The 27,895-nt window shown below is 34.9% G+C and overlaps 7 protein-coding genes across 7 annotated transcripts; 5 read left to right on the top strand and 2 right to left on the bottom strand.

Annotated features, from left to right (window-relative positions):
* The first annotated feature begins 2,683 nt into the window (after window positions 1–2,683).
* LOC105170412 (RNA-binding (RRM/RBD/RNP motifs) family protein) lies at window positions 2,684–5,500 on the top strand. Its single transcript, XM_011091166.3, has 6 exons — window positions 2,684–2,853; window positions 2,950–2,990; window positions 3,098–3,261; window positions 4,038–4,137; window positions 4,256–4,425; window positions 4,693–5,500. The coding sequence occupies exons 1-6, from the start codon at window positions 2,810–2,812 to the stop codon at window positions 5,206–5,208; spliced, it is 1,035 nt and encodes a 344-aa protein (XP_011089468.1). The 5' UTR covers window positions 2,684–2,809; the 3' UTR covers window positions 5,209–5,500.
* Window positions 5,501–11,839: 6,339 nt separating this feature from the next.
* LOC105170836 (putative RING-H2 finger protein ATL53) lies at window positions 11,840–12,253 on the bottom strand. The gene has a single exon (XM_011091757.2). It carries the CDS (start codon window positions 12,251–12,253, stop codon window positions 11,840–11,842), a length of 414 nt encoding a protein of 137 aa, XP_011090059.2.
* Window positions 12,254–13,204: 951 nt separating this feature from the next.
* Window positions 13,205–14,758, top strand: LOC105170411 (CAX-interacting protein 4). The gene is made up of 2 exons (XM_011091165.3): window positions 13,205–13,324; window positions 13,499–14,758. Exon 2 carries the CDS (start codon window positions 13,520–13,522, stop codon window positions 14,507–14,509), a length of 990 nt encoding a protein of 329 aa, XP_011089467.1. The 5' UTR covers window positions 13,205–13,324; window positions 13,499–13,519; the 3' UTR covers window positions 14,510–14,758.
* Window positions 14,759–16,089: 1,331 nt separating this feature from the next.
* LOC105170410 (metallothionein-like protein 1) lies at window positions 16,090–17,743 on the bottom strand. The gene is made up of 3 exons (XM_011091164.3): window positions 16,879–17,743; window positions 16,594–16,665; window positions 16,090–16,482 (listed from the first exon to the last, which is right to left on the bottom strand). Exons 1-3 carry the CDS (start codon window positions 16,938–16,940, stop codon window positions 16,389–16,391), a joined length of 228 nt encoding a protein of 75 aa, XP_011089466.1. The 5' UTR covers window positions 16,941–17,743; the 3' UTR covers window positions 16,090–16,388.
* A 1,033-nt stretch (window positions 17,744–18,776) lies between these two features.
* LOC105170409 (Tetratricopeptide repeat (TPR)-like superfamily protein) lies at window positions 18,777–21,351 on the top strand. Its single transcript, XM_011091163.3, has 2 exons — window positions 18,777–19,260; window positions 19,594–21,351. Exons 1-2 carry the CDS (start codon window positions 18,907–18,909, stop codon window positions 20,842–20,844), a joined length of 1,605 nt encoding a protein of 534 aa, XP_011089465.1. The 5' UTR covers window positions 18,777–18,906; the 3' UTR covers window positions 20,845–21,351.
* A 471-nt stretch (window positions 21,352–21,822) lies between these two features.
* Window positions 21,823–23,754, top strand: LOC105170408 (mitochondrial import inner membrane translocase subunit Tim9). Its single transcript, XM_011091162.3, has 2 exons — window positions 21,823–22,105; window positions 23,268–23,754. The coding sequence occupies exons 1-2, from the start codon at window positions 22,008–22,010 to the stop codon at window positions 23,449–23,451; spliced, it is 282 nt and encodes a 93-aa protein (XP_011089464.1). The 5' UTR covers window positions 21,823–22,007; the 3' UTR covers window positions 23,452–23,754.
* A 1,669-nt stretch (window positions 23,755–25,423) lies between these two features.
* LOC105170407 (metallothionein-like protein type 2) lies at window positions 25,424–26,352 on the top strand. Its single transcript, XM_011091160.3, has 3 exons — window positions 25,424–25,584; window positions 25,817–25,888; window positions 25,978–26,352. The coding sequence occupies exons 1-3, from the start codon at window positions 25,523–25,525 to the stop codon at window positions 26,069–26,071; spliced, it is 228 nt and encodes a 75-aa protein (XP_011089462.1). The 5' UTR covers window positions 25,424–25,522; the 3' UTR covers window positions 26,072–26,352.
* The last annotated feature ends 1,543 nt before the right edge of the window (window positions 26,353–27,895 follow it).

Here is a 27,895-nt window from a genome sequence, read left to right as displayed (position 1 = left end):
GATTAAATCAATAAATCATATAGGCCACCCCAAAGTCTATTTATCGATATTAGCATCTCCTAAATGCTAGTTTTTGTCTCAAATCAATTATTCTATTGGAAAAAATATACTATTAGTTATAATTAAAAATTATGGTAAAAAAATATTATTAATTATGATTGAAAAAAATTAGCTTTTTCATTTTGAAAAATAATTTTTTACAGATAAGAGTCATGATAAAAATATTTGTCGTGACTTTTAGCTATGATTAAATATTATAGTTTTTGTTGTGCTCTTACCTTTTTTTTAGTAAAAATATGGTACGTAAATGGTTATGTGCTTGGCGCACGATTCAATTTGCAGGGGTAATTTTGTCAAAGGGAGCAATACAAGATAAAACTAAATTTTAGGCATATTAACATCAAGAATGAGGGACTGAAACAATTTTAAACGAAAATTTAAAAAATCAATTATAATATTTGCCCCTTTTTTTATTGTACTTTATTCTGGTTATCATCACCCAATTATTATTTTTTTATTTTCAACTATTCCATGTGTAGTTGAATTCTTTTGTTATAAAATGAGGAATTAATTTATTTCATTATAATTATTATTGTTACTCATATTAGTACTTATATTGTAAAAATAATGCAAGACATTTAATTAATTGAATATCGCAAGGCTAATTAATTGGGATGCTTGTCTTTATAAAATATGTTAAATAGCCAACTTCATGTTCTAGTTAGAATAATTTGCGAAAATGATGTACCAATGTGATATTAGAAAAAATTAAAAAAACCTATTTATGTCATTTATAAAAACTCATCTGTAAATTTAACATTAACCAGAAAGATTTTTATTTTAAAAATAAATCATAAAAATGAGGTGATGTAATAGATGATGAAATCACAACCGTCAAGCTTCCATTTATATCTATTCTCAGTTGACCAATTATTAGCTTTGAAAGCATGTCTTGATTTACACTTAGTGGCCTCTAATTATAATAATCAAATGCTAATCTGAGCTATGATTGTCCAGAAAGCACCCAAATATTCCCCTGTTTGGAGACGTATCCTCCACCCAACCCACACCCACATGCCTGTTTCCCATTAGGCCCACAAACCGTCAGCTTCGCTTCACTATCAGCTTAGCCGGCCACTCTATTAATAGTGGGTTAATAGTAAGATAAAAATATAAATTGCATTCTTCGTCTCATAACTTTGAGCAAATACTTTTATTTCATTTCAATTTTAGTAAGACAAATAACTTTTAAAAAATAATATTTGGTCTAATTTCTGTCGAAAAATACTAATTTTGCATTGGAAATGAGAGTTGCACTTTCCAAGTTTTGACTTTTTTTTTTTTAATGAAAAGTTGGCTTTTCCAGCAAAAAGTGGACTAAATGTGTGTGTGTTTAAAAAAAGTAATTGTCATCTTCAATCACAAAATTAAAATTGAATTGGACCAAATATGTCATTCAAAATCTACAGGACAAAATATTAATTTGAGCCCTATGGATAGGCCTGCAAAGTGAAATATACAGTGCTAAAATAACCCAAAAATGTATCACCAAAAGGCCCAAATATTGGGTCTGTTTTAGACCCGTCTTTAGGATGACCAAAAATAGATCCAAACAATATATATATAAGTAAATGATAATAAATAAGATGCACGAAAATTAATAAAAAAAAAATCAAAAGATAATGAAAAAATAGAGAGTTAAATGAATAAATAAAATATTAAAAAAACAGACCAAAAATATAAAGACACCAATAAGATGCACTTCAATGATGCACAACGTAGATTGATTATGGTAGAATTGTATTCTTCAATTGTCTTGAAACTGGAATGGGGGCAATTGTTAGGACGGAGTTCTAACTTAACGTGCTAGAATTTTCTACTTCAAATCTAAAATTAAAATAATAGAATTTCTTGTAGTATGAAATGTTTAAAATTCGAACTATAATACATGTGGAGGAAATAAAAGAAAAATTGATATGAGATTTATTAAGAGACAAGAGCTTGATCATATTTGATATTTTTACTTTTAATTGATCAACTTGATTCATGAGATCAATTCTTGGTCTTACCTCTTGAAACTTGGTATACACTTTTCCATTGGATCAAGGTATTGAGTAAGACCATCTTTGAACCCTAAATTTTAGAAAGACAAAAAATATTTAAAAATACATTACAAACTTATGTTACTTGAAGAAATAACTCTTTTCTTATTTATTATTATTATTATTTTTGGCATCTTATTTATAATTATTTTTTAAGCAGTCTTCTATATTATTATAAAAGAAACAGCCAGTCGTACCAATATTTGAATATTTAAATTAATTTTTTAAATTATTATTTTTATTCATTAAATTTGATTATAATAGTAAATTCAATATTTTTAAATAAACTTATTAAAATACCCCTCAAATTTAGATATTTTTATGTTTTTGAAGCCACTATTATATAATTGTATAATCAATTTATATTAAAAAAATTAATTATTTATAATTATTATATATTTTATACACATATTGAGTGTGTCGTGGACCGTCAATCATTATTAAAATTCAAGATTCAAACATACTATGTGGTTTAATGCAATAACTTTGAAAGATGAGGGGGCAATTTGCAAATTAACAAACAGATCCAAGAGAAACAAAGTAGAATATGAAGTATTAGTTTTAGTCCAGAAACTTCTCTCTTCTTTATTTCCGCCGACTATATAAAGGGCACAAGTTCTGCGGCTATCGTCTTTCCCCCTTTGACATCGAAAACCCCAAACCCTAGCGCTTCTACCCTCTCAGATCTGCAAAATTCAAAACCTTTAATGGCTTCCAAGCGATCGGATTTCGGCGATGGCGCCAGCCCCGGGTTTGTATTTTTCACTCTCTCTTTACACTTTTGGGTGATTATGTATGCTTAGTTGACGATTCAGCTGATAGGTTCTCAATTTTCTGTTTGTAACAGGAAAATTTTCATCGGGGGCCTGGCAAAAGATACTACTTTAGGTTTGGATTTTATTGCAATCGCTTTTTTCACGTTTTTGTATGCGATACCATCTTATATTAACCTTTTATTTTATTTTTCTTGTTCTTGAATGAAAAAATTGGTGTAGATACTTTCGTGAAGTACTTTGGCAAGTATGGGGAGATAACGGACTCGGTGATCATGAAAGATCGGCATACCGGTCGGCCGCGGGGTTTCGGTTTCATCACTTATGCTGACCCGTCCGTTGTTGATACCGTTATCGCTGAAACCCATGTTATTAATGGCAAACAAGTGAGATTTGCTTGATTACTATTGAACATCTTTTCTGGCTTGCTTTGTGGTGATATAGAACATTCTTGTTATATAGGTAGCTGGAAATGTTCTATGTAGTATAATTAAATGGTATAGATATTCTTTTAGAAGGAATGTGCATCTATAAGTGGTCATATATATGGGGGGTTTTATGAACTTTTTTTAGCTAGGTTTTATGAGAAATTTGAATACTGTCTAGTTACTGCTTCCCCTAGGTTCTTAGTTTTCCTGTATCATCTTATGTGTCGATAAGATATTTTTTTTATGTTGGATTTCTAAGTTTGTTGTTCACAACATCAATGTTTGTTGGTTTGAGTGGAACACAAAAATTTGTTAAGGTTATACATATATTTTTAATGAACTTGATTGCGTGGTGAGCTTGTACATGTATGGGCATCTATATTGCGAGCCGTGATGAGTTTGTATCGACTATGGAGAATGAGAAACCAACTATTTTTGTTGGTTTTGGCACACTATTGCGCGTACTATTGAAGGCACAGTAGGAGACCTGCATATGTGATTCTGGATTATCTGTTATTGTTGTAGCCGATATCAGACTGAAATTATCCTCTGATATATCATATTAACATAGTTATTGTTTGATGTGTGAATTGATTGGTTATTGCAATTAATTGTAAAGTGGAAACTGTCTTTATTTTATTGTGTTACTGGATAATGCTCTTTCTCTTCTTGTTACTGCCCTTTACTTTTTGAAGACTTCAGCTGGACTTACCTAAAGTTTATTTGTTGGCCAGGTTGAGATCAAAAGAACCATCCCGAAAGGAGCTGGCGACTCTAAGGATTTCAAAACAAAAAAGATTTTTGTTGGTGGGATCCCCACTGCTGTTACTGAAGGTGCACCTTCTATTTTCTGAGAATATTGTTAATTATTGTACATTTGTATTTGCACTCTTTTATTGCTAACCCTGGCTGCCCACTGAATCTTCCTGCTCCGTGAAACGGTTCTGCATAGATGAGTTCAAGACTTTCTTTTCCAAGTATGGGAAGGTCGTAGAGCATGAAATTATTCGAGATCATGTGACCAAGAGGTCTCGTGGATTTGGATTTATTGTGTTTGACAGTGAACAAGTTGTTGATAGTCTCCTAGCTGATGGGAATATGATTGATATGGCGGGTACCCAGGTGAGTTTCTTTCGTTGGTTGTGCTTGTCTATAGCTATGCTACATATAGAACAGTTCTCTGCATAGCCCTTTCAAGTGATTCATTGCTGAGATTCTTAAGAAATTTCTAGATGGGCACCATCATATTATTTTAGCGGTTTTACGAACCTTTGGTACTACTGTTATAGTATCAGGATATGGGTTGCTAATGCAGCTTATAAATGTTAAGTGTTAGTTATCAAATGTTTGCAGGTGGAAGTTCTAGGTTAACTTGCTTCTTTGTTGTAGGTTGAGATCAAGAAGGCTGAACCAAAGAAACCCTCAAACCCAACACCTGCTCCTGCATATGGTAGTGATTCTAGGGCACGTGCCTATGGTGATAGTTATGGTGGTTTTGGCAGCTCATATAGCAGTTTTGGCAGTGGCGGTTTTGGCCCTGCTTCTTATAGGTCAATGGGATCAGGTCTTGGTGGTAGGTTTGGTGACTATGGTGGATATGGTGGTGGAAGTGAATTTGGTGGTCGGTATGGGGATTATGCCAGTAGCGAATTTGGTTATCGAGGAGATGGCCCACTTGGCTACTCTAGTCGATTTGGTTCTTATGGTGGAGGCTTCGGAGGGGGATATGGTGGTGGGCTAGGTGCCTATGGCCGTGGTGGTGGTTATGGCAGTTATGGTGGGGCCGGATCTGGTGCTGGTTATGACTCTGGCCCCAGTGCTGGTTATGGAGGAGCAGGAGGGGGAATGTATGGAGGTAGGGCAGGTTATAGTGGCAGTAGTCGATACCATCCTTATGCCAGATAGATGTCCCTAAGCATCTTGTAGGAGTTCTCTCATGCCTCTTGGCCATTGCTTCTCGTGGCTCAAAGTTGACTAGATTTGCCAAGTACTAGCACGGGGACGATCCCTAGAAGTTCCGGAGGACCCTAGTTTTATGTTGTTTTTATAAACTCTATGCTAAGCTTGTTTTTACCAGATCAATGGATTAGAGAATCTTATTGAGGTACTTTACTCTGTTCTAAGCTAGACATGTTATCCTGTATGAATTGTATTTTAGTTCTATGTTGTAGTGTAGAATGGTCTTTTGCATTTTAAATTTTTTCTGTTAGAATTATTTGTTTTTCAAGAAATTTTGCATTCATGCTAAAATGATTTCTGAGGTCATCACGTACCCAACCTTTGCATATGTTAGTTGGATTTTTGAGTTGTGCTTGTGATTAAGGCTTGCATTAGCTCTTTCAGTTAGGAGCTAGTAAGATGTTTTATTGTCCAGACTCTGGTGTAGGTCATTTATTTGTTCTATATAGTGACCAATGAGTTAGAAAAACATTTACTAGGGAGCTTTAAAATGTAGAGGATGGGGAATCTTATGGATTCTGGGATTTGTAAGGGGCTTAGATTTGTTAAACAGCCCACATGAGAGTGGGGTTTTCACCACTGCTATTGCAGAGTTACTGCTCGGTTGTTCGACTTTGGCGGCATTGCTAGAGAGCCGAAACTCTTTGGCAGTACTTCCCATTTGCCCAATGTGTAACATTGTTTTCCCTAATGTTTCATAACCACTTGTAATAATGATGAGATGTAATTTTTATGCATATCACCTGTACTTACTGAAATTCCATGTATGAATAAACTTCATTAGTATGAATATATATATATTTCTGATGTGGAGTGCGCTTGCTGGATTTGTTTATTTTTAACTGTTGAATAGACATCTAACATATTCATGGAATGCTGTTGGATGGTCATCACTGAAACAAGTGATGAGAACCACGTGTATCTTGTCTCTCTTGCAAGCTTTCAATGTGATGTCGTAGGGTTGATTCATTGAATGGTGGTTGTAGCTGACCTGTGCTTCCATATTACAATAAGCTAAGCGTGCATGTGCGTGTTTCTTGCTTTGTTTCTGAAGTAAGGGATGTTGAGTTGAGATTGTTTAAATCCAAGCTAAAAGAACTGGATTTCAGGCTAGCTTTGTGTGAGGTAACTATGGAGAAAGCAGAGGGGAGTAATGAAAAAGATGGGCTGGCTAATATTTTCTTGGTCGAAGAAGCATAAGGATAATGTTTAAACAAAACCTTGCGACATAATTAACCAAGTGATTTTGATTATAGAAAATGTTGAATTGAGATGTTACATGGTGTTCTAGTGGAAAGATGTGAGGAGAAAGTTAAAGCAAGCTCTTGATTTAACCAAATCAAGTAATTTTTAATGACGCACGACGTGTGTGCTGAGGTCAGAAGTACAAGTTTTGTGCCATATTATAAGTTTATTTTATTGAAAGATGTTTGACGTTCTGTAATTTTCATTCCACGATCCACTAAAGAAATTAAATTTATGACGTCTCGTGAGAATCATGCGGTGGGTAGATTAGGCCTTATAAAATCAAACCAATCTCATGCTATACCAACAAGAATAGTTTGGTGGCCTGAAGTACCAGGGTGACATATAGCTTTGAAGAAATTGTTAAACGTATTTGGTTCAGCTTTTTTCTTTAAAAGTTGATGCTGAATGTGAGGTTGGGTTGTTTCTCTTGGCAACGTTTGTATTGTTTTATTTTACTCTTGGGAACTGGGGAATCTGTCATTACACCCAAAATCCTGCAGCAGTGAGACAACTATTTTGCGGGTGGTGGTGTTGAACGACTTGGGAGGTTTTCATTTTGTTTCACAATTACAAGTCTGTGGTAAGTGCAAACTCTTTATAGGCTCGGAGTTGATTATGGCTTGAATACGAAACTCTAAAGTTTAGCTTATACAAATTCGAGGTGTTTTATTAGTGAAGTAGATTACACAAAAGAGGATGAAATTGTTATGGGCGAAATAAAGCCGGAAATATTTTGCTAGTTTGGTAATGGCAAGAACTATCACTAGCTGTAACAAGACATTGCATGATAGAATTTTTTAAACGTATTATCTGGTATTTCACTACAATTTATTAGAGATAGCCATTGAGATCAGAAAGCGGGTTTTCAAGGGTCTTTGCGGAAGTCATTCTTACCTGAACTTTTGATAAAATTTTAACAATTAATTTAACATGTATAACAAGTTTATATATAAACTATGTCGCTTTGAATAATGGATAATGCTGAATCACAAAATAAGTACAAAAGGGACAATTTGAATCATAAAATAAGTGCAGAAGGGATAATTATATTACCCCGTACGAATTCCAGTTGGTGTAAATGATAATGGAAACGTTATCTAATCGCGGACTGTTATCCCAGATTCATAGAGTTCCAAGCGTCGATGCTCTCGATATTCATACATCAAAAGTTTATTGATGTCTAGATTCGATTGATAATAGTCAGTTTCAAATCCTTGCTCCTTGATACCTACAAGAGATTAACAAAAACATACCTTATTGTAGTGTGTTTGATGTAGAAAGTTTCACCATAATTTAGTAGAGAATAAAATTATTTGCAGAAAAAGTGACCCAAATAGATCTAAATGTGGTATGCAGAATGTGACTGGAGCTTACATGCTTGTGAAGTAAAATATGGATACAATTTTCAAATTACTTAAACGTGAATGTGCCAAGGTTTTTAATCTTATGAATGTGAGGTTTAGTTGGTTCTTTGATAAGTACCTGAATAATTCAAATTGGATTCTAGGGTTTTATGGTGGATGCTATAAAAAGGATTGTCATATTTCAAGGAATTAAGCCTATTGGACCAAGAGGAGTGCACTGAAAACACTTGAGAGAAATCTTAAGTATTAATACACACGATTTTGGGACTATGCAGATGAGATTAAAAGAACCAGCTCAGGCAATACTTGTAATTATGGGGACTGAAGATGTTGGAAGGGAAAATAGGTTTGTTAGATTTTCTTGTTGTTTTGCAGCCATGAAAATTGGTTTTTGAAAAGGTTGTAAGAAGATCATTGGTGTAGATAGGTGTAATTCAAAGAGGCCTAATGGGGGATTCTTTTAACTATAATTGGCGAATTCAAACACAATCTTTCACAATTTCATATGCTGTCCTAAACAGAGACTCTAAGGAGATTTGGAAGTGGTTTATCATTTTGTTGAAAGATGACTTGGGTATTGAAGAATAGAGTCAAGTGTATCTGTTTCTGCTCATAAGTTTTATGTAAGGCATATGCATAGTGACTTGAAATCTGTAGGGTTTAGTGTTGTCATTTAAGAATGCCTTACGGAAGGCTAAAAAGGCATGTACTAGAGGGGAACTTAAGACAAGAATGAGAGACATATAGTTTTTGATCAATTTGCATTTGATTGGGTTTACGATAAACTTCTTGAAGAGTGGAGTAGGTCACACTTTAATGCTACTGTAGTGTGTTACATGTTGCTGAACAACTGTTGTGAGACCTTCAACATGAGGATACTGCATGCAAGAGAGAAGCCAATATTGATTATGCTAGAATGAATCAGAGTTGAAGAGTCAAAGAGGGAAAGGAGGCAATGCATTGAAGATGAAAAGACAACAGATGACAGTCAAATGCTCTAAGTGTAGTGAAGAAAATCATGCTGCAAGGACATGTGACAAGAAAGATCAAATGCAATTAGTTGCAGATTCTGAAGCTACTGAAGACTTGACCATGAAGTACCAGTTGTAGATGTCTTTGGAGAGAGTTGTTCAGTCAATGAAGTTCTACCAATAAAAATAAAGCTCAATGTAAGAATTTAACTTTTATGTACTTTTTTATATTAATGAGTTTATATTAATTTGATGTATTTTAGGTTAGGTTGGTTTTTGGCATCATAGGTAAGAAAGAAATGAAGGATTTCAATACAAGAGTCCCAAAATAATATGGTGAACAAGGTCACTTTCAATTTATGAGCTTTTGTTGTATTTATCTAGTTCCTCTTTTTTTGTTTTTTCATATTTTGTTTTTGTTGGTTCTTAGGGGTAAGACAAAGGCAAAAAAATGGTCACAAATGAAACATAAAATATGATGGTGATTTATCAATCTTCAGAAAATATTCATGTAGGAAGCGTTAATATGGTATCCAATTCTAATAAGTATTATTCATATGTTTGGAAGCTTTATAACAAATAGATTTGACACCTTAAGTTTAATACATGTGTCCCACTTTATGCAGAGTTTTGTTACCTCACATTCTGCAGAAATGAGACACAAGAAGCTGGAGATTCTCAACCCTCCCCCCATGCACAATCCATTGTCTAATCTCCTAAGTGCTCACTAATACATGAAGGGACATACATTGTACATTCAAATGAAGATGAGCTAGAATGTTGGACATCCTAGTGGTGCAACATCAGTGGTAAATATCCAATCCCCCCCTCCCCCATGTTTGGTGCTCAGTACAGTGCTGCATCAAACATTAATACACAAAATTCAGTATAATAACACTTTCCTTCCATCATGCAAAGGGGAAAGAAATTCATCACACTGTCAAATTTACAAAATTTAAGTAGAAAAAGGCCTCTAGGAAGAAGTGCGAGACAGTGGAAAAATAGAATTCATTGGCACTTATGATTTTTGGTTTGTAGTTGTGATGCTTAGCAATATTTTGTATCTAAGTTTGGCAGTATTTTGTATCTAAGCTTGGTAGTATTTTGAACACTTTTATTTTACCAGTATATTGCAATGGTTTTTGTACGCTCTTTATGTCTATAAGCTAGCAATTTTTTGAAAACTTGTTCAAATATTATTCAAGTTGAACCTGTTCAATTTTTTTGAATATAATCTATTTTTATATTTATTCTGTTTTTTGTCCAATCTTTACATATTGAGTATGACATTTTATAGCTTATTATATTCACAATACAGGTCAGGCTTAATTAAAGTTATTTTAACATAGAAATTCATTACTAATCTTACACATAAAAAATTTAAAAAAAGCTAGCTACCAAATTCCTTATTAATCTTAAATAAAAAACATACCAATACAACAACAATAATAGAAACACAATCTACTCTCTCTTTGCACTGATCTTCTCGCTGCTTCCACCACTTTCTAACATCCAAATTAAAACGAAAAAAATTCATGAAAAAGCAAGTAACTTGATGTACAATTTCTTCCTCTTTTCCATCTCTATTTTTTCTTTTTCTAGCACACTCATCTTCCTCATCAAGCTATGAATTATAGCCCTTGCTCTTAAAATATTGGAGGATCTTTCCACTGGAAGAATCTATACCTATTATTCTGTAATTTTTTAGCAAAATAGAAAATGACAGAGGTAAAGAGACACACGAAGTGGGTATTTACGTATCTTGTAATCATGCCATGAATGAAAACATCTCCCCAAATTTTGGTCAGTTCAAGATGTGTGAATGTAAGTTGGTTTATCACATTAACATTTATCTAATTGGGCATAGAAGACAAATTCCAATTTTTTCTCCATTCCTCGCATAGCTGCCGGTTGAAATTAGGGCTTGAAGCAAGCAAAAGGGTGCTGGGTGTGGGGTTAAAAAGTGACCTCCACCCCCTCCCCCCCCAAAAAAAAGGTCCTAATTTTGTTTACGTAATCAAATTCCAGCCACTTTTAAAATTTTATGACCGAAATTCTATAATTGCAAAAAAAAAAATAGTGTACTATTTGCTACCCTTGTATTTAATGTCCATATTTTACCACTTCTAATATACGGGACAATAAATGCAATTAAGCCTTCTTTTTTAGAGAGTTAAACATAGAATATGAGACTGATAAAGATAACAATTAATTATGTTAATGAACAAAGTAGAGTTAACAATTAGGGACTTTTCCTTCATTGGTAATGTGGTCTTGAACATTCTTGGTCTAGTGACTCTTTTTTCTTCTTGTGGTTTTGTTTGTGTTAAGTGTACTCTTAACTTTGTGCCTCATTGCTTGGCGAATTCTGTCTCTGGATTGTATGAGAATGCATCTGATTTACCTCCTGCAGCTCGCTCACTTGTGAACTTTGATTTGATTACATGAATAAAATCTTATCTTTAAAAAAAAAAAAAAAAAGTAGAGTTAACAATTATCAATCAATTTATATTTTTACAAGATCAACTATTTATTAGTATCATTATACTGAAAAATAGTATAATTAAAACCCAAATGATGGTGAGATTGGATTCAGAAACCCTCAAAATCTTGAAGTGTTATTACAAATTTTAAAAGAGAATCACTGTGGATATATTTGATTTTTTCGACGAGCTCAACAATCGAAAACACATACCTCTCATAAACTAATGAAAGAAAGCAAGACAATACGTATAAACAACTCCCCTACCTCATCAACTGCATCATCATGTCTCTTTTTTAATCTCTGAAAGTTATACATTGTCTGATCATCATCAGACTACAAAAATTGAATTCAAATTATATATAACAAAGAGAAAGAAACTAAAAGCAACATTAAAAAAAAAAACCTCGTGCATTGCTTTCAACTAAGTGAAAATAAGAAGAAAGAAGAGATTCGGCGCCAAGTACTAATGAGTGATCAGGGCAACAACATCATCATTATCCTCCATATTTTCAAACGACAAGAGTTCTGCAAAGTGGACAAGTATCATTCTGCACCAACCATGTCTTGATACAAACAGCATGAAACCTATGGTTGCATGCCGTGATCACCGCCCTCGTATCGCCGTCTTTGTATTCCTCCAGGCATATCACGCAGCCGCCGTAGTCATCTTTTGAGTTTTCTTTGGAGTATTTCTCGAGAACCAATTCCTCCTTGCCTGCCACCCGACTCCGGCGCTCTGCTGGACGTGGGGGTGTGGTGACGAGCGTAAGGGCTATTTCCCGGCTCCGTTGAGTTTCATCCTGCTCATCATCATCTCTCATGCGTGTAATAATCAAATATTCAAGTAGGTATATCACTAAGGTGACGAATAGTGCGAAGCCGATGATAATCAGAGCGGCTATGTCTCCTACATGTGGGGACATGGTCCGGGTTTTCACGGAATTTTGATCCAGATTGAAGGAAAGATTTAATGACGACGGAAAGTGTTAGTCATTGAGAATTGATATATATATAATATATATATGTTAGCTCTCACTCTCTCTGTTTCTCCAGTTCGCAATAGGAAAAGGAGTAGGAAGTAGTACAGTTAAACTTGAAATAGTTTGGATGCGGAAAGGAAAATTTATGATGCAATAAATAAGAAGGAAAGTTATATTATAGTTATCCAGACATAGGAACTCTTTTGGATAAAGAAGTTGTTCATGGAAAGAAATTCGTTCACGCTAAAATACATTCGCCTTCTTTCCATATACAATTATCTGCTTTTCTTGTTAGGTTTCTATATTAATTCAGACCACTACAAATTTTTTTTTTCTTTTTTGGTTTTTACGTAGCCATACGATTTACTAGACTAATATCAATAGTTGTGATCTAATAATTAAAAATTGAATATTGTTATACCAAATATATGAGTTTGAATTTTTATTAAAACGGTTGATGGAGTTCATTGTACATTTTAATTTATATGATGTTTTCAATATTCTTAATGATAAGTCAATTATAAAAATTTTGATTTATCAAATTCAGGACGTCTTGATGCTCCTCATGTCCCAAGATTTGAATTTATAATACGATAATTATCTTAAGTTGTATAGGATCAAATTAAATTAATCCAATCTCGAAATTAGATTGTACTCAAAGTCTATGACTTTTGATCTAATTTAGAAGGGAAAAATGAGTGGAGAATATTAGTATACTGAAAAATGGTTTCCATTTTAACAAAGTTTTTGACAGTACCAATAGAGAATATTTGGGTGATTATTTTGAAAGTTTAGATGGGAATATGATTATTAAAAATTTGAAAACGTGGATAGTATTAATTATTAAAAGCTTAGTTTTGCGTTGACCACGAGTTCCTTCTACGACGTCGTTCGGTTCGCTACTTTTCCTTTTTAAGTTCCTGGAAATCAGACGCCTCTCTCTACTTTTCTCTCGGTCTCGGATAATCGCTCTCGCCCAAATCCAATCCATCCTTACCTCCGGATCGTAGCAGGGTAAGCCTCTAATTCTCGATTTCGATGTCTCTCTTATTTCCTTTATGCCTCTGTTACATTCAATGTGAAAATTTCGTAATTACGGTTGCAAATCCGATTTATGTAATCCCTGTTTAGAACCCTAGAATTCGTGATTCAAGTTCTCAAATATCCTAATTTTGTTTATCTCCACAGCTGTATTGCTAGGTTGCCAACATGCCGGCCACCGCGGGGAGGGTTCGCATGCCGGCGAACAATCGGGTGCACAGCAGCGCTGCCCTACAGACCCATGGCATATGGCAGAGCGCGATTGGGTATGACCCCTATGCGCCGAACAAAGAAGAGAAGAAGAATAAACCTTCTCAGAAAAGCTCCGTCTCTGAGCCTGAGCCTGAGAATGCCTATGCTAGTTTCCAGGGTTTACTTGCTCTTGCCCGTATAACGGGATCTAATGCTGATGAGGCTCGTGGTGCTTGCAAGAAGTGTGGGAGGGTTGGGCATTTGACATTCCAGTGTAGGAATTTTTTGAGTGCTAAGGATGAGGGGGAAGGCAAGGACCCAGAAGCGATCCAAGCTGCAGTTTTGTCTGGCTTGGAGAAGTTGAAGGGAGAAAGAGTGAAGGTGAAGGGGAAAAGTGAGATGGAGAGTGAGGAGAGCAGTGAAGACGAGAGCGAGAGTTCTGATTCCGATTATGACTCTGAGATGGAGAGGGCTATAGCAGAGAAATTCGGAAGAAGGGTTAGTGGTGGTAAGTCGAGGAGTAGTAAGAGTAGGCAGAGGAATGATAGTGATGAGTCGGATGATGACGAGTCAGTGGGGAAGTCTAGAAAGAGGGTGAGGAAAGAGAGAGGGAGGTCAAAGAAAAGGAGTAAGAAGAGGGGAAATAGTGATTCTGAGGATGAAGATGATGGAAGAAGAAAGAAAAGGAAGGAAAAGAGGAGGAAAAGGGATGACTCTTCTGATGAGGAGGAGGAGCGCAGACGAAGAAAGAGGAAGAGTAGGAAGGAGAAGAGGAGGAGGAGGAGTCATCATCATTCAGACGATGATTCTTCTGATGATTCTGTTGATCTGCGACATCAAAGGAGGAGCAGGAAGACATATTCAGACTCTGATTCCGACGTCAGTGCTTCAGATGATTCGCGAGAGGGTAGGGGCAAGAAGCGGTCTGAGAAGAAGAGCCGGAAACATCGCCATGAAGAGGACTAGCTTCTACCGTAGGTGATATATCTTGTGCTTTTAAGGTTCATCTAAGCAACTGTTAAGTGTGCCTTATTCAATCTTAGTGGACAATGAATTAATTTGGTGCATTTGCTTTTTTTCAGTTTGATGTAATGTATTATTTTAATTGCTTTGTTCTTTTAGTTGTAAGGATTATGATATTTACTGAGTATGCTATGTATGATTCAGACATGTGATCGGTCCTGTTAATTGAAATATTGCAGTAATGCTTTTGAATTTTATTGAGTTTAAAGTTGTTTTACTTGTTGGTTGCTATTCGATAAATTTAGTCTTAATCATGAGTTGACAAAAAATGTCCTTATGTTAATTTAGACGGGCAACTAATATTTAGGACCAACTTTAATCGTTTTAAAAAGACTTAAAGATCAAAATTAATGAAATCAAAACATGAAGTACCAAAATTGATTTATAGACTAATTTAGAGGAATCAGAAGTGAAATTATCCCAACATAAAACAGTTTACAGCCCGATTTTCCATCTTACAGTCTTGTAAAAGTATTAATAGGTAGAAAACATCCTAAACAAACAAATAAACAAATAATACCTCCCACGTTAGAGAGTCACATTAATTTTTTCTCAGGATATTCTTGTATCTACTATTATTTTCACAGTGCACTTAACCTGAGAATTTATAATTTATTCATTTTCCAATGTCTGAAAACACAATCATCTCGTACTTAAGCCATGAGAATATTTCCTTTTCAATATTTTTAATTTTGTAAAGGAAATTAAGATGAATGTGGCAGATGGTTTCTTCCCCATATCATTACCACTACTTTTGACCTCATGCTACAACAACTGTTTTCTTGCAGTAAAAGAAGGTTTCCTGTCCTGAAACCACCTTCATGTACACAACTTCTTTCCCACGCGGCAAACATATATGCATCTTCTTGACAGTACAATTCAACTGAAATGTACATTTTATATTACAATCTTAAATTAACATTATTAATCTAGATCACATAATCCTGAAAGTGAACTCAGAAGTTAACGTTTAAAGATGTAAGATCGGTAGTTTCTGGATACCAAACCATACCTGATTGGGACTTGCATGAGAAGTCCCTGCTGCAGCCTGCAGGGTCTCATAAGTTAATCCTCATTGGGAATTAGCCAAGTAAAATTAAAGCTCCGATGATTAAATCAAGAATTAAAGTAATATATATGAAAGGCTTGAAAAGGCTCCAAGTTTATGTTTTGAACATTCTCAAGTAGGAATTATGATGCACAAATACTTGAAAATGCAGAAATATTGATGAGTTTTGCCTTGATCTGAAAATATTAGCCAAGGGTTTAAAAATTGCATGTTACCTTGATAATAATACATCAATCAACGACATACGCGATAATTAAGTTAGAGAAGCAGTAAGAATACTTTTAGCAAGAGTACTGCTTGATATGGAAAGTTAGTTGTAATAGTTGTCCATCATGAGAATATGTCTGAATTCTGATCTCTATCCACGGAAGGAATGGCAGATTTAACACAATTTCTGAAAAAACCCGAATATCAGAAGAAGTGCTGCAGTAGGTAAAAGTATTGTGATAAAGGATTAACACAAAATAACAGATAGAGGAGCTTCTTACAAATATCACATGGTTACATATATAGTTCAAGCCTCCTCCACGCTTACAACAAGCCCCGGTAACTGGTAATCATAACCATATACATGACACAATAGACTTTACAAACACAAAACACACGTCACGCACCAACAAGTTTAGCAGATGAACTTGCTAGTAATGGCTGTCTTATTGTACGTAGTATACATAATTTCCATCACACACTTGCCTAATAACTTGTGCCTTGCTACATGGTAACCATTTGCTGGGGCCTAACTCAATTATGTCATCAGCAGTTGCAGGGGTCGCAGGTGCAGCTGGAACCGCACTTGCAGCCGTGGCCTCCTTCAGCACCAAAGCTTTTCTCAGATCCTTCAGAGTACCTACACATCATGAATTCTTGAATCCTTCAATTTCCCTTCATACAGGAATTAAAATTGGAAAAATAGTCAAACTTTGAAGATGATCTTATGTTCATCATATATTACACATACATCTTTACAGGTGCAACCCCTTCAATGAGGGTAACAGTTGTGCTCTTCTCAATATCTGGATACTTCCCGCATCTGCAAATATTAGATCAAATAATCAATCAAAGGAGTGGTACTTGATCAGAGTTGGAATATTAGTTATAGAAGCCAACCTATATTTATGAATGATTAAGGAAATAACAAAAAAGATTGTGTACTAAGATGGGAACAACATATCAAATTTGCATGAAATTAATAACGTCATTCCCCTCGTTATTTTCTTGTGGGGGGAGGGTTGGGGGTGTCTACCCGCATCCGCTGCCACAGTTGCAGCTTGTGCCGCATCCACAGCTTCCTCCAGAGTTGGACATTTTCTTCAAGAACGAGAAAGGAAATGTAGGAAAGAAAGGTTTCTAATTGATTTGTACTTCACCAGAAGATCTTGTTATAGGCACACAGAGTAGTTGTTGGCTCCTATTTATAATAATGCTGTGAACAAGAAACTTTAACGTGTGTGTGTGTGTGTGTGTATCGATGTATAGATGGTTTTAATACTCTAAAATCCTTTTCCTAATTGACAAGATCACGATCGATGTCTTTCAGAAACAAATGAATGCGCCACCAGAACAGATAGCTCATCAACTCATATAAAATTGGTATATCAACATCAGACGCGCCGGCCTCGAAATTTTAAATATTATGTTGAGTTTTCGTCTCTACGAGACTACGGAACATCAAAGGGAGAAGGCATGAAGCTTGCTGCTGCTGCACATACGTACATGATCTCCAAACTTGTTGACATTTTCTTGTTCTGGGACAACATTTTCAAGGCATAATTAACATTATCATCCCAGCTCCTCCAATGGTTTGAAATGATCAAGCTGATCAGGCCTATGCATATATGCCTTGGATTTCCCTATTAATTTCATACTTTAAATTTCTCAAGGAAAGATCATTGTCGCCGGCTCCGGCTTGTTGCTCCCCCACATCACTTTCACTAATTTTGACCTGTTGCAAGAATCAATTTTCTTGCAACCGAATCTTTTTCCGGGCCTCAAACCCTTTATATTTTCCACCAAAATTAAAATATCTATTTAAATGATTTTAAATTCTAACAGTTTGATAATTTTATCAGCAATTATTACAATAATAACAGACTTATTATGCAAAACACTATATAATGTCTTATTTTTCCAAACTTTTTAAATTAAAAGCTTACTTTAAAATTAGAATAAACATGTTTAAACTCTTAAATCTTTTTATAATAAAATGCAGGAGCTTATAAAATATTTGAAATAAACTTAGTGAAACAATCTCTTTAAGTTGAAAATGAACCTTCATACCTGACTTGTACCTAAGTTGTAACTGGGGTCTCATGAGATAATAAAGTCCTCATCAGGAATGAGCTTACAGCACAAATATGCATTAGAAGATCAGTAGGAAAAGGTTTTCGACAAAAACAAGATAAAATAGGCTTCGTTGCTTAAATCAGAACAATCATATGTAAGAAAGAGAATGAATATTACAATTGCAATTGACATGCACAAAGATTATGGTTTTTAGGTCATATATATAGTCAGTTTGGGTTGTACTATGAATGTACTAAACCTTACCATATTTTGTGTATTTCCAATACAGGGTTGTACTTCTTTCATATTCCTTCCTCATGCAAATAACCTCAAGGGGTATAATTGTAATTGGCCTATGAGGTTTCCCATCCTATTATATGTTTGTCGTCATAAAGAATTGAATATCCCAATTATTTCCATTACATTGTGAATTAATCTCTTTAGAACTTCAGGAGTTTCTACAAAATCATGCATAATTAGTTCAACTTATTGTTCAAGTGAGATGTATTCTCCTTTTATATATTTTACTTAAGCTTTTGAACCAATCTTATTTTTATTTAATTATAATAATTTATTATTAAATAATTAAGTATTTTTTCTTTTTCGAATGTAAGAAAAATTAAATAGTAATTTTTTTTTTAAAATTTTAGAAAGAGAAAGAGTGTGTATGTTTGTGTGTGTGTGTGAGAGAGAGGGAGAATGAAGAGAGTATGTGAGTGTATGAATGTGGATATTTTTATTTTATAATATATTAATTTTATATAACTTATAAATTTTATAATTAATTTTTTTAAAGAAAGTATGAGATTCAAAATATTTTATTTTAAAAAAAGCGTGTAAATAGTGGGGAGGGGGACAAATACGGTGTTGGCAGAATTTGCTGAAAACCCAAAAGAAAGAAAAAAACAACCAATAAAATGAAAAAGGAATTGCGTGTTTCTTAGAAGTCCGCCATGTTGATTACGTTTGATTTCTAACAGACCAAAGCATGCGAGTCATTGCCTTTGTGCTTCAAGAACAGAGGGCCCTTGGAGCCATATGTCGAACACTTAGCGTATCTGGTTTTTGCCTCAAGAATCTTCGTTCCTTTGGCAATTTTTCCACCCCAATATCATCATGTGTTGCCATAGTTCCTGCAGAAACTTCGGCAGAATCCGGAAAAGAATCAGAAGACGGAGAACCAAAGAGTTTAAGTTGGAGGATTGAGAAATTGCCCAGAGGGGAGTCAGTCGCTTCCGCCTTCCAGAGCTGGATGGGCGATGGCTTACCCATCCACAGAGGGGATATTTTCCATACTATCAACCGTTTGCGAAAGCTCAAGTCCACTAAACGGGCCCTGGAGGTTAGATATTCAATGATATGCCTGCTATCTGTTTGACTAAATGCTTCAATATAAATGAGCGGCATTGCGCCGTTGTGTGTCTTTTTTATCCATGTAAACCATTAAATTTGATGTTGAAAGACCATAAGGTTCGTTGCAGTCCTTAGAATTCAGTCAATAATGCCTTCTGTCTTAGCGCAAAGCGTGCAGCAAACCACGCAATTTGCAATATTCTGATCTAATTGAGTTGGAACTTTTTGCTGATCTTTGGTTGATTAGTAACGAGCTTTTTGAATTTTCAGCAAGACGGTAACTGTGATTAGAATAGAATTTAAAGATTTGTGTGTGTATCAGGTGATGGAATGGGTGATAAGGGAGAGGCCTTATAGGCCAAAAGAACTAGATTACTCCTACTTGCTAGAATTTACTATGAAGCTTCATGGGGCGGCGCAAGGTGAGACCCTCTTCTCTCGAATTCCATCAGAGTTCCAAAACGAGCTGCTCTACAATAATCTTGTGCTTGGATGCTTGGAAAAAGGGTTGATAAGGCTTTCACTGGCATACATGAAGAAAATGAGGGAGTTGGGCCATCCCATATCTTACTTGGCTTTCAACCGCCTTATTATACTTCACTCCTCCCCGAGTCGCAGGAAAGCAATTCCAAAAATCTTAACCCAGATGAAAGCTGATAAAGTGGTTCCACATGTGTCAACATATAATATCTTGATGAAGATAGAAGCTAATGAACACAACATTGAAGGTCTGGTAAAAGTATTTGGTGATATGAATCGACTGATGGTTGAACCAAATGAGATATCTTACTGCATTTTGGCTATGGCACATGCTGTGGCTAGACTGTACACTGTGTGTGAGGCATATGTTGAGGCTATCGAAAAGTTTATGACAGGACGTAATTGGTCAACGTTAGACATTCTTGTGATATTGTATGGATATTTGAGGAAGCAGAAAGAGTTGGGTAGAACATGGAGCATGATTCAAGAGCTACCTTATGTTAGGGGTAAGAGTTTCGTGCTGGCTATTGAAGCCTTTGGTAAGACTGGAAATCTTGGCCGAGCAGAGGAACTATGGCTTGAGATGGCATCAAAGAAGGGACTAAAATCAACAGAGCAGTTTAATTCAATGATAGGTGTGTATTGCAAGAATGGTCTAATTACTAAAGCAACTGGGCTATATAAAGACATGGAGAAAAGTGGATGTAAACCAAATGCAATTACGTTTCGGCATCTTGCACTTGGATGTTTGAAAGCAGGATTAGTTAGTGAAGCTATCCGAACACTTGAAATAGGGATGGAATTTTCAGCAAGCACACAGGTTAGAAAATCGACTCCATGGTTAGAAACTACATTCTCAATAATGGAGATTTTTGCAGGAAATGGCAATGTAGAAAATGTTGAAAAGTTGTTTGAAGAATTAAAGAAAGCAAATTATACTAGGTATACATTTGTCTACAATACATTGATTAAGAGTTACGTGAAGGCCAAGGTTTATGAGCCTAATCTTCTAAGGAGGATGATTTTGGGAGGGTGTAGGCCCGATTCTGAGACCTATAGCCTAATGAAGCTCATAGAACAGTTCCGCAGTTGAATTAGTGATATCTTTTACTTCTTAATTTACACACAGTGTTGGACACGTTCTTATTGATGTGAAAGTGGAAGAGACAAGATGAGTTAAACAACAAACGGATCAGTTTAATGTGGAAAACATGGTAGGTTTCCAGCTCAATGTCCTCTTCTGGTTGCTTGAAGGAACATATTGGTTGCACCATACTTCTGAATTTCAAATGAGGTTTTAGCATTGAGAAATAAACAGAAGTAGAAGTCGGTTGCCATATGATCTCCAAGGTTTTGCCGTGCAGGAATGATCGTATATTTGGTTGTTCTAGATCATATACTGAAGGTGTAAGTCTGCCCTAAAACCATTCCTCCGTGTCACCGCGCAAAACTCCTGGGGTGCATGACAGAAGCTGACATCTTTTGCTAGGCAACAAATAAAGTGTAACTTGATAATTTCTTTTTAATACGTGCCCCGGAATATATGACTGTATTAATATCACAATATTCTTTGTAGAAATCTAACATATCTTTTAACACTCATCTTATTGTATGAGCTCTAACAAAAGAGGCCTAGAGCAAAATTAAAAATTCTATATCATAGTTTTGAGGACGAAATTCAGGATCAATCCAAACATTGAGGCTTTTAGGACAATTCCATCAAATTGCTAAAAACTTAGTCAGATCGAACTAAAATATAATTCTTAATCTCTAATATGATCTCCAAATTTTGAAATTAATGACAATCATGCTTTCTCCATTAAAACACTAACGGCGCTTGTATATCAAATGGCGTAATTTTTTTAAATTTTAGGATCTTTTAAAAAGTTTCATAAAGTGTGGGATGTAATTTGCACCCCCTTCTTTTATGGGACTAAAAAGTAAAATTTTGAGAGTAGGAAAACATTGTGACGAGTCCGTTTGTGCAGCAAAGCACTTACCTTAAAGAGGTGTTTGTACCTTGTTTAAAATGACAGGGGAGTTCATTGATATCTTTTTATGGTGGGAGGGTATTTTTAACATTACGACTTTTGGAGGGGTTTGATTGCATTTAATCTTAAGGAAGAAGGGAAAGAAGAAATGAGACGACGGCGCCGCAAATGATAAACCCTAAACCCTAGTCTGTGAATTGTTAGCTATAAATTACAGACGAACACTTGAGAGCAACCAAATCCCATATAATAAGACATTAAATCCATGGACAAAAACTTGCTAACAGCAGATCTCTCGTCTCTTTCGGAAGCCGATAAGGCTACAATCTCCGCCGTTGTTGACCAGCTTCAAACCCGCGACAGGTATATCCATATGTGTGAATATATGTATGCATAATCTTAAAGTACTGCGCGCTTGGTATAGTTTATCTCTTATGGCACCTGTGACTTTCTTATGTGACTTAAGTGTTGTTGATTCTTCATAGAAGGGTTTAAGAAGCAGTGTAATATGCATAAAATGGTTTTATGTTCCGTAAAATTTTTTTTTTTTTTTTTGGGTGTGTGTGGGGAGGGGGGGGGGGGAGGGAGGTTGTATGGGTGCAGCTTCAGATTTTGTAGGTTGCATAATTGATCTGAAACTTATGCAACTTTGTACGTGAAGCAAGAATGATAATTCTCCTTAATACCAATGCGTTTCATTCTGTGGCGCATATGGACGTTAAGGGAATAACATATTGATAGAAAGTGTTTTTACTATGTGATGTGGATGCTACCCTCTTATCTTTTTTATGTGTATTTTTCATTCTTGATGAATGTTTTTGGATTTGTGAGCTTGAAATGGCTATTAGAATGTTGCTAGTCAATGTTAAGAGAATTGCATAATTACTTGAGGAACTCCTTGTCTAGTTTGAGTAGGGCGAAGACCCCAAGTGGATAAATCAAGGGAAACTAATTGGGGATCTTGGCCGGTTAAGTTGTCTTCATGTACTCTTTGTGCTATTTTTATGTATCTTTTCCGAATTTTATATGTTGACTATAATTGGCGGCCACAAAATATTTATGTTTATATAGTTCTGATTGTTATCAAATGGAAACTATCAAAGTATGTTTCCTACAAATGCCCTGTCTCCCATCAAAGCCACTGGGGCACTGGGGATGAAGATTAAGAGATATATGTTTCATATAAATATGAAAGGAGCAAAGATGCTATGTTTCGGAGCGCCTGACGATTTGCTCATATTCATTGCTTATGCAATTTCTGAACTCTTTGTCAGTTGTTTTTTTGAACTGGGATCAAGATCTGGGAGTATTGCTTATCTGAACTTTCCAGTACAAGAATATGTTTGTTTACCGTGTTTCTTCTGTATTTGTATCCTGGTATTTGCACAGATATGTAGCAGCTATTTTGTGACCATATTTATTGAATTCGACCTTTTCTCATCAGTTTATTCTTCTTGTAGAAGTGGTTCTTGGAATATTTTATTGTTCTGATGCTGACACAACTTCGCCTGATTCTCTTTTCCAGTCTCAGAATATATAATGCGCTTGTGCAAAAATGCTTCGATGACTGTGTGGATAGCTTTTATCGTAAATCTCTAGGAAAGCAAGAGGAAAACTGCGTCAAGCGATGCGCAGAAAAATTTCTCAAGCACTCAATGAGAGTGGGAACGAGATTTGGTGAACTCAACCAAGATGGATCGACAGAGTAGATGCAGCCAGAGCAGTCAATACTCATTTCTTTTTCGACATCAGCAGAAAACTAAAACAGTCTACCAGACAGCGTAAGGAGTAAATTGCCCTCATAACACGGAGTATTAACCATTTTATGTAAATGTAATCAGAACTGCTTATATGTACAGTTGCCAGCTTGAGGAGGCATTCGTAGGCACAGAGTTATTCAGGTTTAGGAATTCGTTGCCAGTCAATTCGGCACTTGTGTGGACATATGGTTAACACAGAACGTAGCAGTTAGTTGTTTACAAAAAAGTTTGCATTTGCATTCTTGCCCGCTACTTCTTCCATTTGAGTACCCTCTGCTAAGTTGGTTGTTAAAACTAACTGTCAACCTAATTGTGGAGGAAAAATTAAACGGGAATTCATTTGTGTAAGGGCATATTTGGCTTCTAGTTTCTTCAACATACAAAAAACAATTTTTTTAATTATTTTTGATTTCAATTTCATAATTGAGGATAATAATTTTAAAAAAAAATTAAATATTTAATCAAATTTCTATATAAAAAAAAAGGAACCAATTTTACTAGAAAAACACTTGATTTTTCTTTTTGCTTGGCCATAACGCAAATATTATCATACTCTATTTATCGAGGGTTTATATTATAATTTTCCATACTTTTCTTTTAATTATTTTAATAAATATTTTTTCTTTTTAGTTTTTTTTTTTTGTGACTAGTGGAATAGAAAGTTTTAGTAAATTTATAATTAAAATTCTCCCAACCAAAAACACTAATTGAAATGTATTTTTTATTTTGTTCACAAACAACAGTATAATATATCAAAGTATAGATATGAATTTGACTCAAAAGTACATTGAATCCCTTTGAGTGTCTTATTCAATTTTTCTCTGTTTATTTTTCTCAAACAATGCTAGTGATGATCGAACAAAAGACTCTGTTTGTTTTCTTAAATTCTTACTAGGTGATGATCTCTACATTACTCTGCATTTAACATGCATTTTTATTTTCATAATGATTTTAATTGGAAGAAAATATTTAAATTGGTATTGCCATAACGATTTGAATTAGCATTTTTTTAATAGAAATTGGGTTAGAAATTTTTTTTACATTATTGTCCTCAATTATAAAATTAAAATAAAATTAAAATTAACATTTTTGGTGTGTTGAATAAAATGGTGGCCAGACATCCTTTACATAGACAAGATCTCACCTAACTTTTCCTCCAAAATTTGATTGACCATTTATTTTAACGGTCAACCTAGTGAAAAATACTCAAGTGGATGAAAATTAAAAATTTTGAATACCAAGTTTGATGACTTAGAAGCTTGGGGTATTAAACCTGAAAAATGGATATACTTTGGGTACGAAAAATAAAATTATCTCGCATTGGCACCCCCTGCGATTAGGTATAAATACACAACTGCCCTCTATGTTTTTTAAAATTAAAGGTACACTTCCTTAGAGGTGTTAGTTTAATGTACCTTAGGAGATATTTGTACAAACTTTTAACATTGTCTCGGAGGTATACGTGAAACTACAATTACAACTTCAAAGCGACAATTATAATTTTATAAAAAATATGAGACGTTTGTGTATTTAGAATTAGGCTCGGGGTCTCAATGTAATTCACCCATAGTAATATACAAAGCAAACATAGTGCACATAAAAGAATCCTTGATATCAACCTCAACATAGACGACGATCATTTAAAACCAGGTTTAGACGGATCGAAGATAATGTTAAAATTATGTCTTGAAAAGGACTCGCAAAAGAGACAATGTCAAAATGTGTGGAGTAGATGTGTGTGCAGCAGCAAGCTTCATGCCTTATTCCTTTATTTCTCATCCAAGAACGTTGAAAAACTGCACATGAAATTTAAAAATTCTCATGGCTGCTTGCGTGTCCAAGTTGAATCAATCATCTTCTCATTTAGGACAAATACTTTAAAATAATCGACGAGCTATTGATGTACACGTTTACTTTCGTGTTACCAGCGTTATAAATAGGAGCCTCCAACTCTTATTTGAAGTCCAGATCAATTACAAAAACCTTTCCTCCATTTAATTTTCTGCAGGTGTTTGAGAAAATGTCTAACTGCGGAGGAAACTGTGGGTGCGGCTCAAGCTGCAAGTGTGGCAGCGGATGCAGGTAAATTCAACCAAAAAATAAGAGGGATATTGGCCTTATTTTCATGGAAATTTTATGTATATGTTGCTTGGTTGTCTTGATCATCTTAGTCTATTATAAAGCAGCTATTTACTTGAAAATATATAGCGGCCATGAGTACTGACAGATTGAATTTTATTTAAGGAAAGATTTTATACACGTGGAGTGCAATAAGACGTTATACTCTTCGATTGATTATTTGATCTATTTGCAGTTGCGGGATGTATCCAGATGTCGAGAAGAGCACAACTGTTACCCTCATTGAAGGGGTTGCGCCAGTAAAGATGTATGCCGTTATATTGACTTAAGATCTTTAATGTTTCAATTTTCCTATATGAAGGGAAATTGAACGATTCAAGAATTTATGATGTGTAGGTACTCTGAAGGATCTGAGAAAAGCTTTGGTGCTGAAGGAGGCCACGGCTGCAAGTGTGGTTCCAACTGCACCTGCGATCCTTGCAACTGTTGATCACAGAAACATTCAGGCCCCGGCTATATATGTTTGAAGACACAAATATTATTATTCTGCAAAGTGTTCAATGAAAATTATATCGTGCAATAAGACAGCCGTTACTTTCAAGTTCATTTGCTGAATTTGTAGGTGCACGGCCCCTATCATGTCTGTTTTGTGTGTTTGTAAACTATATTTATGGTCATGGTTACCGGGGCATGTTGTATGTGTAAAGGAAAGGAGTCCTGGCTTGTAGTGTGTAAGGATTTGATATTTGTGAGAAACTCCTTTATCGTTTATTGGCTGGTAATCCTTTATCCTACTGCTGCATTTTTCTGATACTTTTTCAACTCTGAGTAACTTCTCCGATGAATCTGTTTGCTTCAAGTAAGTGAACAGCAGCATGTATTAAGTTTTACAGCTTCAGTTTACTTCTTATAAGTGGCAGTTCAGATGTGTTTTTGGTATGCGTAGATATGGTTAATTTGATACAGCACTAATCGTTAGAACATATACTTTTAGATCACTTGTAAATATTTGATGGGAGCAAATCACAGTTGAAAGTTTAATTTCTCTCAACTATAAAGAAGATGTTTGTAAGTAATCTATCACTTCAACAAATTTAGTCATTCTCCACATTATAAACGATTACGGCTTAAAAATCATAACAAATCTATACTATCTACTAAAGTCATATAAGAACGAATGCAAAAACATATATTTTTACCATGATTAATCAACATTAACTATGATTTTAATTAAAGCCAAAACATTTGGCATAGTTTTAAAATGGGTAAAATACATCTACCGATATGAACTATCATGTAAATTGCAAAGTAGCCCTTAGACTATGAAATGTATCAAATAGGCCACTGCCGTTTGGAACCGTGACACTAGCTGTTGTCATTTTGTTGATATGACATTGACCATTTCCCCTAGTTGTTGGGATGCAACCCATTAGAATTTTGGGACCAAAATGCCCACGGTTCAGCAATATAAAAATGGGTAAAAGTAAAACATTTTTCTTGCACAAAGTTTATGTTTGTTTGCAACAACTACCGAAAAAAATTCAATACATTCTTGGCAAAAATTGCAATGTCCACTAGTAGTGGTTCTAGCTCAAAGATATGCATGCTTTTCATGTTGTTGGTCACAACATTATTTCAGTGATTTGTGAGATGTGAATAAAGAAAAATTTGCAATTCAAACGACTTGAACCGAAAATCATCCAAATAGGAAATTTGCACGTTGCGCAAGTTGGAAGGTAAGTACCTTTTTATTGCTTTTTATGATAAATATTTGGATAAATTACAAAAACCTCCTCTGAAGTTTGACATAATTACAAACAACGAAAAGTATTTGTAATTATGCCAAATTTTAGAGGAGATTATTGTAATTTACACTATTTATTTTACATATCAACTAACAGTACAAGAAATCAGATCCAAAACAAATCAAATACACAGTGCATATACAAGAATCTTTGGTGCGAATGCTGCATTCCTTTCAGCATATGTAGCCCTTGATCCTTTCAGACCATTTTTGGCAGGAAGGATATATAACGTTTTGATTTACTCATGCACAGAAGATGGGCTCCCAAGAAATTGTAGAAAATATTTGGAAGATCACAAATGTAGGGCAACAAGTTGTTAAAAGGCCACCTTATCATAAAGTTTCAACAGTTAAAATTGAGAATCATCTAATATTAATATCTTTAACATGCCTCTTCACGCGCAAATCTGCTGTTGGACAAGCTGCGAAACAATACACTGTTACCATCACTGATAGAGCTGCAGTAAAGATGTCTGTCTAGTATATGATAAAAACAAAGCCATTACTCCA

This window comes from Sesamum indicum, linkage group LG9, assembly GCF_026168435.1.
Source record: "Sesamum indicum cultivar Baizhima isolate 11 linkage group LG9, ASM2616843v1, whole genome shotgun sequence".
NCBI classification, from domain to species: Eukaryota; Viridiplantae; Streptophyta; class Magnoliopsida; order Lamiales; family Pedaliaceae; genus Sesamum; species Sesamum indicum.
Note: the sequence above shows the minus strand (reverse complement) of the source record. Positions and strands in the feature narration are given on the sequence as shown.

Coding starts and splice junctions, on each gene's coding strand:
- LOC105170410 (XM_011091164.3), bottom strand. CDS start 16,940: ATGTCCAACTCTGGAGGAAGCTGTGGATGCGGCACAAGCTGCAACTGT. Junction 16,666..16,878: donor AACTGTGGCAGCGGATGCGG/GTAGACACCCCC, acceptor TAATATTTGCAG/ATGCGGGAAGTATCCAGATA. Junction 16,483..16,593: donor GGGGTTGCACCTGTAAAGAT/GTATGTGTAATA, acceptor CATGATGTGTAG/GTACTCTGAAGGATCTGAGA.
- LOC105170412 (XM_011091166.3), top strand. CDS start 2,810: ATGGCTTCCAAGCGATCGGATTTCGGCGATGGCGCCAGCCCCGG. Junction 2,854..2,949: donor GGCGATGGCGCCAGCCCCGG/GTTTGTATTTTT, acceptor TGTTTGTAACAG/GAAAATTTTCATCGGGGGCC. Junction 4,138..4,255: donor CCCCACTGCTGTTACTGAAG/GTGCACCTTCTA, acceptor GGTTCTGCATAG/ATGAGTTCAAGACTTTCTTT.
- LOC105170411 (XM_011091165.3), top strand. CDS start 13,520: ATGCCGGCCACCGCGGGGAGGGTTCGCATGCCGGCGAACAATCGGGTG.
- LOC105170836 (XM_011091757.2), bottom strand. CDS start 12,253: ATGTCCCCACATGTAGGAGACATAGCCGCTCTGATTATCATCGGCTTC.
- LOC105170409 (XM_011091163.3), top strand. CDS start 18,907: ATGCGAGTCATTGCCTTTGTGCTTCAAGAACAGAGGGCCCTTGGAGCC. Junction 19,261..19,593: donor CCACTAAACGGGCCCTGGAG/GTTAGATATTCA, acceptor TGTGTGTATCAG/GTGATGGAATGGGTGATAAG.
- LOC105170407 (XM_011091160.3), top strand. CDS start 25,523: ATGTCTAACTGCGGAGGAAACTGTGGGTGCGGCTCAAGCTGCAAGTGT. Junction 25,585..25,816: donor AAGTGTGGCAGCGGATGCAG/GTAAATTCAACC, acceptor ATCTATTTGCAG/TTGCGGGATGTATCCAGATG. Junction 25,889..25,977: donor GGGGTTGCGCCAGTAAAGAT/GTATGCCGTTAT, acceptor TATGATGTGTAG/GTACTCTGAAGGATCTGAGA.
- LOC105170408 (XM_011091162.3), top strand. CDS start 22,008: ATGGACAAAAACTTGCTAACAGCAGATCTCTCGTCTCTTTCGGAAGCC. Junction 22,106..23,267: donor CAGCTTCAAACCCGCGACAG/GTATATCCATAT, acceptor TCTCTTTTCCAG/TCTCAGAATATATAATGCGC.